Source organism: Coturnix japonica, chromosome 5 (genome assembly GCF_054131305.1).
Source record: "Coturnix japonica strain WE chromosome 5, WE-NBRP24, whole genome shotgun sequence".
NCBI lineage: Eukaryota > Metazoa > Chordata > Aves > Galliformes > Phasianidae > Coturnix > Coturnix japonica.
In genome coordinates, this window is record NC_140667.1 from 16,138,463 (window position 1) to 16,153,761 (window position 15,299).

General features: G+C 47.8%; 1 protein-coding gene across 2 annotated transcripts; it reads left to right on the top strand.

The window, feature by feature from the left end:
• Positions 1 to 576: 576 nt before the first annotated feature.
• On the top strand, positions 577 to 11,494 carry NRIP3 (nuclear receptor interacting protein 3). 2 transcript variants are annotated; one of them, XM_015864075.3, is made up of 7 exons: positions 577 to 786; positions 5,734 to 5,913; positions 6,167 to 6,249; positions 8,058 to 8,194; positions 8,423 to 8,475; positions 8,565 to 8,662; positions 9,571 to 11,494. In XM_015864075.3, the coding sequence occupies exons 1-7, from the start codon at positions 613 to 615 to the stop codon at positions 9,584 to 9,586; spliced, it is 741 nt and encodes a 246-aa protein (XP_015719561.2). In that variant the 5' UTR covers positions 577 to 612; the 3' UTR covers positions 9,587 to 11,494. The 2 variants fall into 2 exon arrangements, with proteins under 2 accessions (XP_015719561.2, XP_015719562.2); XM_015864076.3 differs by having other exon boundaries at positions 8,426 to 8,475.
• Positions 11,495 to 15,299: the final 3,805 nt, after the last annotated feature.

Genomic DNA, 15,299 nt, shown 5'->3' on the forward strand with positions numbered 1-15,299 from the left:
GTCATACATCTCTATTTAATCAGGTGAAGGAGCGTCAGGCAGTTCCCCCAGTGATAAATCAGGTGTGTTTAACTCCTCGATGCATGTACCCATAGCAGAACAGTGTTCCTGTTGCCTGATGAGCCAAGCCAGCACAGGGAGAAAAAATTACAGCCCCTTCAACCTGCTGGCCTAGTCCTCCTGAGCACAGACTGTTCCGTGAGTGCTCGTGTCAGCTCCCATGTAGCAGCCTTTCTGTGAGGCTGTGAAACAGTCTGTGTTTTATTGCATCCTATGCTCTCATCTGCTCTCTCTGCACCTTGTAGCAGATGCAGCTGCCGTTCCTTTTTGCAGTATGATGCTGGACAGCTGGGGCATCCAACAGGAGCCCGGAGCGGTGCTGGCGGCATTGCCTGCGGCTCACCCTGCAGTCAGAAGAGGCAGCGGAGAGGAACGGCGCTCATTATTCCCTGAGCATGAGCTACTTATGCTGCGTTTGCAACGCGCAGCGCTGAGCCTTGGCGGGGCTGGAGTACCTGCTGGGCTCTCCACGTCACGGCGCTTGGGCTATAAAGCGCAGGCAGCGCATCGCCTCCCGCTCCGGCTCTGCGGGAGCTGCACACCAGCGGCAAGATGTTCTATTCGGGGGTTCTGACGGAGCCGACGAGGAAAGAAGTGGAGATCCGGGAGGCCGCCTCGCTGCGCCAGCAGAGGAGGATGAAACAGGCGGTGCAGTTCATTCACAAGGACTCTGCGGACCTGCTTCCCCTGGATGGGCTGAAGAAACTGGGGACTTCCAAGGACACTGTAAGGTTTATCACGTTTCCTGAGAGTAAACAGGGTCCTGAGGAAGTTTTAGGGAAGGGGGAGGTTGTTTTTTTTTCTCATGCTGTTTTACTGTTAAAAGGATGAGTTCTTGCTTGGGGAAATTGGTATAGGAATGTATGTGAAGGAGACGGAGTGGGAATGCAATACTGGGTATCGCCAGGGGCTGCTGTTCACCAGTAGTGCTTTCAGATGTCTATGTTGGGAGCTGAAAGCTGCATAATTTTTGGCATTTACACAAATGTCAGAAAATGGGATGCTGCTTTCTGTACAAAAATCCCCTCAGAAGCAGAATAAATCAAAATGGCTTCATACCATACATACATGTATATTGCCCTGTGGTGCAGATGTACGTGCAACGTGATCATAAAAAGCTCCTAGGGGTGCAGCAGTACTTATAGATATCAAACTGTCAGACTGCACTTTGACATTGGCTGATGCACATCTGCTGATTTTCAAGAGGAAACTCAGTTCTTGGTTTTACATATATATGTATGTCATGATCCCTGTGATCCTGTAGCTGATATACCACATCCTCCATCACGTCCAGGGGCTGCAGAGCTCCTGTGAATACTGATGTGCGCAAATGTTGGAGCTTTCCTTCATGGGAATTATACTTAAATGTAAAAGCAAAAGTTCTAATGTAAGAACTAGGAAATAACATCCTACTGCAGAAATCTCCTTTGCTTCTTAAAATGTTTGCCCTAATTCTTGCAAAATTCTTGCATCTTGCAAGAAACTATATATATATATATATAATATATGTATATATATATGTATATATATGTATACTTCAGTAGTAGATATATGTTTGTTGAAAAAGATAGATTTTTACTTTTAGTAAAATCTTTACTTTTAGTGGGTTGATACTATTCCATCACAGCCTTTCTTCTCAGCTGGCTCAGTCTCAGCTCTGGGTGAGATGAGCTCAATGAGTGTGCTGTTCTCTGCATTGCTGTCTAGAAGTGATTTTTGCCATCCCAAATGCTCTGCAGTTGTAGGGAGCCATAGCTCCTGGCTGGAGGAGGGCTTGAAAGGAGCCATGCCAAGTCACATAGAGCTGCAGTTATCTGTCGGGGAGCTACGCAGTTACTTTCAGAGCGTGATAGAATGGTTATTGCTGTTATCTGTGGAGCCTGAACAGCTTGTCACAGCTCATGTGGGGCTGAAACCAAGGGACTTCTGCCACACTTGGGTGAGAAACACAACAGGTAGCAGGAGGCAGGGGTGCTAAGACATGAGGTCATTGTCCCCACTGTCCCCAGTGCCAGGTTTGGCCCCAGCTCTGCAGTCAGCATAGAGCTCCTTGCTGTGGCTTCTGGGGTCCCATCAGCGTCATGGCTTTGTTTTCAGTGCAGAGAGGCACCATTACTCATGTCAGATGTGGGGCTGAAAGAGGTGGGCCCAGGGCAATGCATGGCTCCTGATCCCCTCCATGTCCTTGGAAGGAGTACAGGCATGTGGCCTGTTTCCAGCTCCTTTAGCTGTGGCATGTCTCCATTCAGGATGGGATAAGAGCTGAGCTGACATGGGCCAATTCTCTGCAACCCTACCTCATCCCATGGCCACAGCAGGGGACAGTGGACACTTGACCAGGGATTGTCCTGGCCACAGTCTCAAGCTCCATGCCACAGAGGAGGAATCTGCAAAGCGGCAGCACCAGCTACACACTCAGCCCATTTGCAGCTCCAGAGAAGACATAAGGTCATGCTGGTGCTGTGAGCTTTAGACCACTGCCATGGGTCACATCACAGCAAAGCAATGCTGCTAGCTGCTGTACATTTCCAGAATGGCAGTGCATATACTGCTTTGAGAGGACCCAGCATGGCCACGGGGATTTTATAGGAGATGTCATAAAACCATTGTGGTTGGAAAAGACCATTAAGATCTTCTAGTCCAACTACCAACCAGACACCACTGTTCTCACTGACTTACGTCCCTGAGACTCACGTGTTTCTTGAACATCTCCTGGGACAGTGACTCCACCATCTCCCTGGGCAGCCTGCACCAGAACACAACCCTGGAGGAACAGAGAATCCCTGAGGCTGAGGAAGAACTGATGAAAGCAGCAGTACACACCTTACTGTGGCACTGCTTTGGGAAGTGGTTTTACATCAGCCTCAGCAGGAGAAAGGAGGCAGCATCTCACAGGTGTGGGGACGGATGGGCCTGTCTCTGGGGTGGCTGCTTGCAGTGAGGGCTGGTGATGAGTGCCTGGATATGCAGAGCTGAGGATGGCTAGCCCAGCACAGGCAGTGGCTGGGGAGAGGACAGATTGAGGAGAGCCAGAGAAAAAAGGGGGAAGGGAAAGCTGCTTCCCTGGTATCTTTTGTGATTTGTTTTCCTGCTACAGCAAGCTGAATATTTCTTCTCTGCCCTTCCAACTTGTGTAGATTATTTTCTGATTTACAGCCCTCCTGCTTCTTGTCCAAGAGGCACCGGCTCTTTCTGATGCAGGAGGTCTCTCCTTTCCCACAGGGCTTGCAGAAGCTGCCTGCTTCCTCCTGACTTGAGCAGAAGCACAGGGGCAGACAGCCCCCAGGACCAGGCATCCAGATTCCCCTCTGTTCAAGACAGGGCTCCAAGCCCTGGCCATCAGCAGTGACCAGCTCTGTTCAAGTGCAGACACTGCTGACCTAATGTTACCTCCTTTCAGGGGGAGACTTATACTGGCTAACAGTGGTGATGAAGGCCCTGTGGCCCGCAATGGTCCCTCAGAGATGCATCTACTGTGCAGATGTGTACCTCTGACTGGTGAGGGGAAGGAGGGGCTGGCATCTGTCTGACTTTTGTCTTCACCTGATTGAGACTGCTGTGACAGGCCTTGTCATCCCCAGTTCCCGAAGCCCAAATAGTGAGATGCTGCCAAAGACACGCACATTGCAAGCTGCAGTGACGTACTTGTTTATAAATTAGAGAGGAACAAAGCTGGACTGAGTTATTTATGGCTTTGACAGACGGCGGTAAATAGGTTCAGCAACACCAGGTGTCTCCGCTCATTTCTTTTGGGTTTCTACTCTGACTTTTCTGGGGACTGCAGGTGTTTGCAATGTCTCAAGGATGGAAAGGGAGATACTTCATGAAAAAAAAAATCCTGGTTTGTGTTTATGTATTCCTGAATGATGGGAGGAACTAACCTTTTTTTTTTTTTTGTATGTGCATAGTGGTACGTAGCACTCTGTTCTTCTATAATGCTCTCAGCAGCTTTGTGAGACATGTAGAAAGGCAGCACCAATAACCTGGGTGCCTTGGCACACTAGTCCTGTGTGCACTGCTGACCTAGGTCTTCCTTCCCATAAAGGGTCTAACTGCAGGTTTTCAGCAAAATGCACATTTGCAAACATCCCCTGGCACATTATTTGTTCGCCATGTTCATATCCATCACCACTTGAGTCACCTCTGTGACTAACACCCCTCACTCTGCTGCGCGCAAGATTCAAGGGAAACACAAGCTAAAGTGAACTGATAGCCTGAGACAGAACAGTGCTGCAGGGAACCTTTTCAATCCCTTCTAAGAGATTATTTATGTAGTGGAGCACAAGGAGGCCGCATTTGACCCCCTTGGTGACAGAAAGCACTGCAGCTTTCAGAAGAACAAGCATCAACAAAATTGGTGGTGCAACTCATGTTTTCTGGATGTTGGGTGTTTTCCTTACTGTGATGGATCCCAGATAGGCATCATGAATCTAGGGCTTAAGAAAGCCCAATAGTACACCTGTAGGTGAATTTGGAGTAAAAAATGTGTAGGTTGAAGTCAAGGGTAGGTGGCAGTCAGAATAACAATGAATGTGTCGTGATTTCAAAGGGCTCTGGCAACGTGAGTTAGGCTGGCCATATCAGAAGAACACCCAGACTAGCACACAGACAGCACACATTGTGCTGTCCATGCAGAAATGTTGGTCAGTCCCAAAGTACATCTTGCCACGGCTGGGTGCGAGGTGGTGATTGACGTGTGATGGGCAGGCTTCCATCCAGTGGGCTCTTTATCCAGGTATTTATCCATTATTTCCTCTATGCAAGATATGCTTTCGAGTGTGCCAGTCAGACACAGCATCTCATGTTAAGTGACAAACTGCATGCAGAAAAACAGTGAAAAGGAGCTTATGTGTCCCAGTAGCCACTGATGTTTTTAATGCATACCTATTTTCATCACTCTAGTCCAGCCTGACCACTGGTGCTATGCCAACAGTGGTATCTGAAGCACCAGTTATTTTAGGAGATGCCAAGTTGCATTAGCCTCCTGTGAGCACTGTTATTTAACATGCTGCCCAAGATATGTTACAGATGAGGCATTGCGTGAGGGCATGTGCTGGCTAATTTGGGGAACTACAGCACCAGGCTCTCAAAATTATCCTAATTCCATTGAAATTCCTTCAGTCTTTGGGGTCTGCCAGTTTAGATGCTTCTGCAGATGTCTGTAAAATGGACGTATTTCATTTGAGTGCAAGAAATTTAAGAATGAGCGAGTAGAAAGGTCTTATGTGGACAAATGAAAATGACAAGGAAAAGAAAGCATGGGGGGGAAGGCTCAGCCAGGCGGAGAAGTGAGCAGATAATCAAGCGGAGTCATTTCACCTCCAGCAGTGTGTGTGCATCCATCCATGATGAGCATTAAATATAAAACAGGCATTTGGGAAAGCAGTCGGAGGAGATACTGAGAGGCAGCGTGCTTCTCTCCAAGAAAAGAATAGTTTTCTTTAGTTAAAGCCAGATTAGCCAGGGGTGGCATGTAAACAAATGGGTGCAGCCCAGCAGGTATCCACATAGTCTGGAAGTTTGGAAAGTTCCCAGTTATCGTGAGAAGAGGCAGTCTTGCTGCGAGAGTGGGGCCCACAAGCACTGAAGGAGAAAGCAGGCTGGTTGGCAATGCATGTCACTGCATAGCTTCCCCCTGCATTTACCCTGCTCTTCCTTTGTGTGTCCTTAAAGCAACCACACAACATCCTGCAGAGACGCCTGATGGAGACAAACCTATCAAAGCTGCGAGGCAGCCGGGCCAGCTGGGCCTCGAAGAGTGATGCTCCAGCACAGAGCAACAGGCTGAACCAAGCCAAACTGGGGAGCTCCAGGAGCATGGAGGATGAGGAGCTCCTGGTGGTGAGCTGCCAGGTAACTTTCCCCACCCTGCTGCTTCCCCTACCCCTCCCCCCCCCATTTTATTTTTGATAGCCTCACAGCCAGATTCTCATGTCCTGGGGCTGATGCTGGTGACCCATTGGGTCTCGTGCATGTAGCAGAGTGTGTCCTGAGCCATGGCTTGGAGGGAACAAGCAAGGGATGGGCTGGTGTGAGGAAACCCTGGTGTTCCTGCAGTCTTCCTTCCCTCCTGCAGTTTGTCTCCCATCTCTGCTTGTTTCCGCAGTGTGCTGGGAAGGAGCTGAAGGCTGTGGTGGACACTGGCTCACAGCACAACCTGATGTCAGCAGCCTGCCTGGATCGGCTGGGGTAAGGATCTGCTGCTGTGGCACCAAATCACAACCTGGTTATTTTTAAATGGCTTTGCAGGGAGCTGGGATGGAAAGGTACTTGTACCAAACTGGTCAGCTTCTGAAAGCACCATTCAGAGCTTTGAATGCACTTGTATTTTTTCAGTGCCTGTTTGTGCTTCTGATAAAAGAACCAAAGTTCTCTCTGTCTACTCCCAGGAACAGGATTCTCCCTGCTGAAGGGAAAGGGAAGGGATGTTAGGAATGGGCTGATAGCTGTTGGCAGCAAAGCTCCTGCTGATCTCAGAGAGTGGAGACAGGCATTGGGGAGTTTTGATCACTTAATTCCGATGCAGTCACTGCTTTTTATCACTAACTTGCAATGACTGTGTAAAAAGCAATTGCACTTGCTGCCTGAGCACTGCTGCACAGCCATAGGTGAAAGACACTTCTTCTGTCAAAACTGTAATTACTTATTTGCACAATAGCTGCTGGAATGTGGCTGCATTTACTACAAACTGTGAAGCAACTCGGTCTAGTTTATCAATTAATAGCAGTGCAAGTGGAGAGGTCTCATCCCTGCAGGACATCACATGGGTTCCTCAGTGTGTCCCAGCTGTGTGCTGGTGGTCTGTAATGACCTGCATGCTGCCCACGTTACTTGTGCAGATCCTGTGTTATTTTTGCAACACTGCTGCCTTTCCCCAGCTTCCTTCTGCTCCGTTGCTGTTTATATTTTGAGGAGACAGAAGCTGAAGGTAGATTAACCAAGCAGCTTAAAAACAGAGCTTTGATGCTGGGCTTTTCTTCCTATGCCATGGTGAGCCCTGTGTGGCACAAAGCATTGCTCCAGCACGCCTTGCTTGCTTATCAAGCATGCAGCTGTGATAAAACATGAGTCCAACTCCAATCCTGGGGCACAGAAGGAAGACGTGCTGAGGGCACAGGGGGAACAGAACAAAGCCAGAGTCTGTGTGCCTTCCCTGGAGCTGTAGAGAGGCTCTGGGAAATGACTGCCCCCATAAAGACACTCCAATTCACCTGGGGACAGAAGAAGCCAGCTCAGGGTCTGGGAATACCTGAACTCCTCGTTGGTGTGCTCCTGGCAGCAATCAGAGGCCAGCCTCTAAGTGAAGAGCTAGAGGGGATCTGGACTGTTCTCTTGGCTGCCTCTACTGGTCCTAGTGCTGTGCTCAATGATGCAGGTGATCCCAGACTCAGCGCTGGCTTCTCTGCCTCTGAACAGCCAGGACTAAACACAGCCTCTATCTGAGAGAGACATTACTACCTCTGATCAGATTCCAGTTCAGTTTAAAAGGTGAACCAAAGTAATAAACGCTGTCAGCATAGCTCTTGGGGTGTAGAAAGAAGAAATCTCTGTTCTTGAGATATTTCTGACAACCCTTGCCTTCTTCTCTTGGGCTGAATGTATTCCACGTGTCAGCCTCCACTGCAGTGAGCCAGCTCTGCTATCTATCTGCACATAAGATCACCCCATCCCGGCTGTATGGCATGGGGACTGTGCTGTTAGCTCAGCTGATGGAAGGAAACATGGAGCATCATTTGCTTCCACCAACACTAAATTAGAAGCAAATTTAGATCAGCCACTTCTTAAGTCTTGGGGAAAGATAGAAAAAAGATTCCTCAGGTAAAAGAAGGGGCAGAACAGCACTGCAAAACTGCTAAGTGAGTGCCTTCTGATGGCAGCCTGCAAATAGGAACAAGCTGAGAGCACTCCACAACAGAGTACCCTTCAAATGCAGTTTGCTGCTTCCCGAAGGGGCTGACCCATGATTGTTTCACGTCAGAAGTGTGTTTACTGTGCAGGTTAAGGGAACGCCTGGAAGTGCTCCCTGGTGAGGAGGAGATCTCATTGCCACACAGCGAGCGGGTGATCGGCCGCATTGAGCGCCTGGTGCTGGTGGTGGGAGCACTCCACGTGGAGTGTGCAGCACTCGTCGTGGGTGAGTACTGTTCTGGGTATGGGTCCTGCTGGGTTACCTCAGGGAAGGCATGGAGCCTCGGGAATGCAACACGGTTCAAGTAGAATTGAATTGCTCCCCTTCAGAGTAATTCAGTCAGTTTCTAGAGTGGGTCTTACTTAGCAAGGCAGCCATCAGGGAAGGATGGAGATACAGAAAGCCAGGGGAGATGGTGCTGACTGTATAAATACAAATGTTCCTGTTTTTCAGAAGACAGTGAGAAACCCTTCTCCTTTGGCCTGCAGACACTGAAGTCCCTAAAGGTAAAGGTTTTCCTACAGGGATTCTGTTCAAGCTGGAGATCACTCAGTTGTGGCGTTCCCTCTTACATGAAGGCATTTATTATTTGCAGTGTGTCATAAACTTGGAGAAGCACCATATTGTTCTGGGCAAAACGGAGAGGGAGGAAATCCCATTTGTGGACAGTGTTGGCGCAGGAGCAGGAGAACAGTAAGTGTGCTGGGGAGTGGGGATGTGGGATCAGGGGACCTTGCTGCAGGGAGCAGAGCTGCCAGCCACCATCTCAGGCTGCCCAGAATTCCATCCAATCCAGCCTTGAGCACCTCCAGAGATGGGGGACCCACAGCCCCTCTGGGCAGCCGTGCCTCTGCGTAAAGAACTTCCTAACACTCAACCAAAATTTCCCTTCTTTTAGTTTAAAGCCATTCTCCCTTGTTCTATCACTATCAGACTGTGTAAAACATCAGTTCCCCTCCTGCTCATAAGCTCCCTTCAAGTACTGGAAGGACAGAATGAGGTCTCCCCAGAGCCTTCTCTTTTCATCTTTTCTACCGGAGCCCATGGGTTTTCCAGCAACATTTTCCAGCTTCTGCTGCTTTTCATCTGGTAACTATTGCACAGTAAAGGGGGTATCTGCAGAAACATGCATAAGGAAGTGCCTCTGAGCATGTACTGAGTTCATTAGGAGGACTCCTTGAGCTCTGCTATGAGAACATCCCCAAACAAACATTTTTTCCAGAAAATATTTACAAAGAGCAGCAAACAAACCCACCTGGCTGCTTTAAAAAGCGCAGGAGAGACCTTGCCTGGAGGTCGTGGCATTGCCTCTTCTTCCCACTTTGCCCCTGGCTGCTGTAGCTGCAGTTTTCTGTCCCTGCAGGAAGATGAATCTGTGCTGCCCACCCTGTGGGTGACTACCCTGGTGTGCCCTGGGCTGGCTGTGGGGCACAACATGGGCTGCTTCCCCATCTCCTTTGAAATACAAATGAGAGAGGATTCCAGCAGTTCTGTCACAACTGCAGCTATGATTTATTTCTTGCTGCTGCATTCAAGGCAATTTTTTTTTTTTTCTCATGCAAAAACAGATTATATTAAGTATATTTTCCTTCCTGTTTCAGCACTTTGGAAGCATAGAGAAAAATGGAAATGCCATCCCCACACGAGAGCTCAACATCAAAGAAATTCACTGCAGCTGTTCCAAATGAAACAGCAATACGCTGCTTGAAAATATTTATACGAGGCTACGGCTTGAGTATAGCTAAATGAAACCTGTTCAGTAGCCAGTTCCTTAGATATATTGTCATGTTTATCTTTGGGTTTTGAGAAACAAATGTGTGCTTATTTTCTGGACTTTTCTATAGTGCTCTCTTTATTATGAACAGTTGGGAAAACCTTAGAATTTCTTCTGGTGAGGAAAATAATTTTTATAGTAGCCTCCTATGAGTAATTGTACTTAGCAGTGATTAGAGGCTATCAGAATGAAATTTTTATTAATGATTTTTCCAGAGGCTAAGCATTTATATTCGCTTAATTGATATTGTCACATGCAAAGAGCCATTACCTACGGGTTACTCGTAGTACAGTAACAATGCTAATGCCATCTATGAATTATAGTACATCCTGTTAGCCATGTTATTGCTGCTGTATAATTGGGGACACAACTGCTGGCTTGATGAGAAGGAGCAATCACTAAATTACCCTTGGGTAAGGCCTCTGCAGGGCTGCATGGTTGCAGCAGAGGAGTGCTGCTTGGAAGGGCTCAGGTGTATGCTCTGCAGCCACTTGCATGCACGGGATGAGCTCAGAGCATCTTCCAGTACCTGCTGCATGGCTCTCCCCTCCACTGGGAAGGTCCCTAAAGGGCTCTTGGTTGCCTTCTCAGTTGGAGTAGGCAGGGAAATTAATAATTGCACTGTGCCCCAAAGAAACAAATGAGCACAAATCACATTGTCACCATCCCTGGGGGTGTTCAAGAATCGGGTAGATGTCACACTGAGTGGCATGGGTTGGTGGGCATGGTGGGGATGGGTTGATGGTTGGACTAGATGATCTTAGTGGTCCTTTCCAACCTTAATGATTCTATGGTTCTATGGAAGAGAGCAGATGGAGTGCCTCACAGGTCCACCGATGAACCACGGCTCTGCTGGCTCTCCCAGCCTGTAAAACATCAGCACCCTGGCCCAGCGCTTCTTTGTGTTTGGGGCTCCAGTTGTACTTCAGTGTTGCTGACAGGAATGCCATAGTTCCATACCTATTTACAAACCACCTGGGATTCTACAATGCTAACCTTGACTTCCCTCAGGGCAAGTGGGAATTTCTGTAGGACAAGTACTCCATTTGGCATTGCTATGTCATAGCACCAAGGTGGTTGGTTGCTACTTCATGAGCTGCTTGCTTGGAAACCAGAACAAACGTAGCATACTGCTTGGAGGAGCTTGACTTGCTGAAGAAGCAGCTTTCTGAATTTTAAAAAGCTAATGGGAATTAATGACAGCCATCTGCTGAAGGGGCATCTTTAAAATGCAGTAATACTCTCTTGAAGTTCTGCACCCACTTATGCGGAACAGTGAGCCCACTGCAGGCAGATCTGCACTGGCTGTTTGCTGTGGCAGTGTGGCTGTGTGCTCCTGCAGCACTGCCCCACTGGCCAGTCCTCGCTGTGCCCATGGCACATCCCAAGCCTGTGGTAGATTGCAGCTGGAGCTTCACCTCCTGCAGTGGGCTCAAACCTCTTTTCAATATTGAGTATCACTACCAAATCCAGAGTATCTGAATTTTGAGCTATTTTCTATTTTGGTGGTAAGTTTCAGTGCTTTCTCTACATACAGTATTTTATATAACACAGCTCTATGTACATATATACATGGTTGAGCTGCCCAGGGCAGTCCCACCGATGTGCTGCAGAGAGACTTCACTAAATATGAAATATATTTGATTATTTTATATGCTATGAGTTTGGTATTTTGGTACTTCTTTCTGTGCTTATTACTGTGCTAAATGTCAAATTAAATCTAAATAAAGTTTAATTGTTATTGCTGTTTATTTGCTTGTACCCTGGATACGGCAATTATTTGCTTTCACTGCACTTATCTACTGAGAATAGAGTTCATTTAAATCTTTTCCTGATGGGGTTTTGTGGTGCTTTTGTGATTGTCGGGAATTGATTTCACACTGCATGGAGTCCAGCAGCATAAAATAGGTGGGTGAAATGGCACACAGCATGTTCATGGTGAAGCAGGAGCGTTTGGAGGTACAGCCTTCTGCTAGCGGGCATCTCCCTCCCAGGGGGTGCATGAAACACAGCAGGTGCTGGTATGTCCTTTGAAAAAACGAGTTTGCTTCTGCTGTGTTTGTCTGCTTCTCTGGGGCAATACAAGCCACTTTAGGCATGGTGGTGATGGGTCAGTGGTTGGACTACATTATCTCAGTGGTCTTTTCCAGCCCTAATGATTCTATGATTTTATGCCTTGGTGCTGCCATGGCAGCATGTCTTTCCTGTCTCAGCGGGATCACTGGACACTACTGGAGCAACTCTACAGCAATGCTATCACAAGCATTTTGTACCATGATGAGTTCCACCAACAACTTTCTGTAGCACCTCCCAGGAGAACAGCTGATGAGAGGAGACCCACTGGGCCATTTCTGCACAGCTAGCTGAGGCTCAATCTGTTCTCTAATAGAGCTCTTGGGATGTCCTCCTGATGGGCTTCTCTGGTGCTTTTTGCTGATGATACCGTGATGCTCAATGTGTTGAGAAAACAGAAGTGATTCACGTGTCTCAGAAGCAAATAGCCAGATGACTTATTTCCATACAAAACCATGACAAGGGGCTGCACCGGGCTTGCCTGGAGTACACCCATATCTTACTCCCAGCATGAAAGGCTCCACTTGACTTCATTTTCAGGTATTTTGCACATTGCTGCTCTACTTTTCAACAGATGCATCTTCCCCACAAACCAGGTTTCCTGATTCTCTAGCAGTAACCATATGCTGATCTCCTCCTCTTCCTCCTCTGTTAATAACCACATTGCAAATGGAAAATTAAGACTCCTAGAGACGGCGCTGCTGGTATCAGTGACATTTCACTAGAAATGCTATAGCTGAAAATGCCATTGATTTATTGATTTTGTTAATGGAGTGGTGATGCCACTTCCTCAGGATGTTCTCAAAGTAGGAGGGAAGGCAGTCATGAACCTAAACATAACAGGGGCTCACAACTGGTTGTCACACCAGAAGAACCTCTTGGGGAACACAAGAGGAGCTGGCAGTGGCACCCATGGTCTGCAACTGCCGCCTTGTATCCCAGGTCATCCTAACTGCAGAGAGCCTTCATGGCAATGCAGACCAAGGCAATGTGGCAGCAGACTGCTTAAATGGCAATATGGAGAATGATGTTCTAAATGAGAAAAAAAAAATAAATGCATATTTTGGTACGTGTTACTATAAACCCCAGTGCTTTGCTCCTCCACAAACAGCTCAGATGGAGCATAGAGAGTTATCAGCACTCCGTCACTGCAAAACACTCTGACTCACAGGGAACACGTGAGAGCTCCAAGGGCAGACAGCTCTGTGTGAGGAACTGGGCCACAGTGGGCGGCTCTGGCTACTAATTAGAAAAGAAGAGATGTTCCTGGGAGTGACTCATTGCTCTTCCCTGCATCCAAAGTGTGTACCTAAGCAGAGCATGAAGTTCAGTGTGAGCACAGTGAGCCCATCAACCAGCTTTTATTCAGGCCCGCAGAGACTGGATGCAGGGAAAGATCAGGGTTTTGTTGGTCTCTGTGCAGGTTACCGAGGGAGCAAGAAAGCTCTAATGGGGGCAAAGCATGGCTCAGAGCTGGAGTTGAAGGGACACTGGGTAGTAGTGGTGTGAGGGGCTGGGAGCCCAGTACAGCAGGGCACTGTGCCCCTGTGTGTTGTCCTGGTCTGAGGGTTCAAAGAGGATAATTGTAGATTTTAAACTCTTTACTCACAGAGTGTTTCTGTACTGAAAGCATTATGATGCTTCCTGGTTCAGGCTTCAGTGACATTTCAGGCTCATAAAAGGCAAAAATAGGTTTTTTTTCCTCCCAAAGGAGATGGCCATATAGTTTTAAAACAAATTATGTAAGAGAGTCGATCAACTTGGCATTTACAGCTTAGCATTTTCCTAGATAAAAATTTGTTCCACCCAAGATCACGTTGTGTTCTGCCTACTGCTTTGCATGGAATTGCAATCATGAGCCACCTTCCAGTGATCTGCTAGGTGCCTTCCAATTAATGAGAGAAGATCCTGTGTAGGGGATTGCTCCAGTCAGGGCTACAGTAGATGCCATATAAACAGAACTGACTCACTCTCTGGGCTGATGAGTTAAAATTAGGGTGTTGTGGCTAGAGGAGAAGGCAAACAGGAGAGCAGAATGAAGGAGGTTTAAGCAGAAAAAGCTGCGTGCAAAATAATCCATCTGAAAACACTGTCAATAATTAGCCCCGGCCTCTGCTCCTCTGTGGGCACAGTGCTGCCTGTCTGAAATGGCAGCTATACTTGGGTGTAGAAGCCACATCACTCAGTCTGGGAAACGCTCCAGATTTCGATCTTTTCCTTGAAGCTGCAGAGCTGCTTTCTGCTCCTGATGTAAGGGACCTTTGGTAGGTGCTGTCAGCTGGCAGAGGATGCCCAGAAGCACATGATGTACTGTGCACTCTGCAGACTGCTAATGATGTTTGATTAATATTTCATTATCAGTGTGAGCAATCTTTGGGCTGTCTCTGCATCTGTCTTACTTAGCGTTGTCTTTTCTTAGTTAAGTGGCAGCTCCTGCAGACAGTGATCTAATTGTTCCTCAGCACCTGCTTGAAGTTAAGGATGGACATTGTGTAATTTGCAGCACACGTGATTTGTTCTTTGAGGCTCAGATAGAATAGAACAGCATAGCAGATTAACCAGTAACTGAATTAAGTGAAAGGTAATGTGCAGGCTACTGCTGAGCTCACAGAGATGTTTGGGCCAGACAACAATGAATAATGCAGAGACCCAAAGTATGTGTGCTGCAGTCACCAAGTGGCATGAGGGGCTGCCTGTGAGTTTGGGCACCCTGAACTAACAGCATACAGGCTGCTTTCTAAGCACCCAGCCACAGCAGCCAGGGCACAATGAGCTTGGCCACTGCTGGTGGAGTACGTGCCCAGGAGATGTGATGTGCTGTCATACCAGTGCCTTCCAGTGCCCTCTGATGTGGTGCAGGAAACACCTTGTGCAGGAGTGGGAGAGGTGAGAGCAGCATTGCACTGGGTTTGTGCAAGGCTTTTGGGTTACAAGAGGGATGCTCAAAAAGCTGCAGTGTGTGGAGGGCCTGGCTCACTGCTGCAGCTGTGATGCCCCTTCATCTCATTATAGAACTGTGCTGGACTGGCAGACAGGAAATCTCAGCTTGTTTCCTCCACTTCTACCCAGGTTCAATGCCCTGAACTCATCTGTATGTTCCCCATTTCCCATTCCATGAGTTTCAACTCCCCAGGCTACAGCCTGCAGAGCCCCTGGCCTGATACACCTCTGTTTGGCCCTTTGGGCTTCTGCTGTGCTCACCAAGGCATTATTGCCAGGTATAGTCAGGAGGTGTGTAGCTTTTGGGATGGTGTTCACCCCTAACAAAACCAGACTTTCCTCTCTGCTATAATTAATTCCAGCAAGTCATTGCCTTCCAGTATATGAAATCAGGAGTTCCCTGAAGTTCTGATATACCTTAATTCACTTCAGCACAGATGAAGAAACAGGCACACTGCACCCAGCACCAGGGAAAACAAATGCAGATCCTGGAGCAAAACCAGAAGTCATACCCAATTACCTTACTGAACAGCAGTGCACAGT

Coding starts and splice junctions, on each gene's coding strand:
- NRIP3 (XM_015864075.3), top strand. CDS start 613: ATGTTCTATTCGGGGGTTCTGACGGAGCCGACGAGGAAAGAAGTGGAG. Junction 5,914..6,166: donor TCCTGGTGGTGAGCTGCCAG/GTAACTTTCCCC, acceptor TTGTTTCCGCAG/TGTGCTGGGAAGGAGCTGAA. Junction 6,250..8,057: donor GCCTGCCTGGATCGGCTGGG/GTAAGGATCTGC, acceptor TTTACTGTGCAG/GTTAAGGGAACGCCTGGAAG.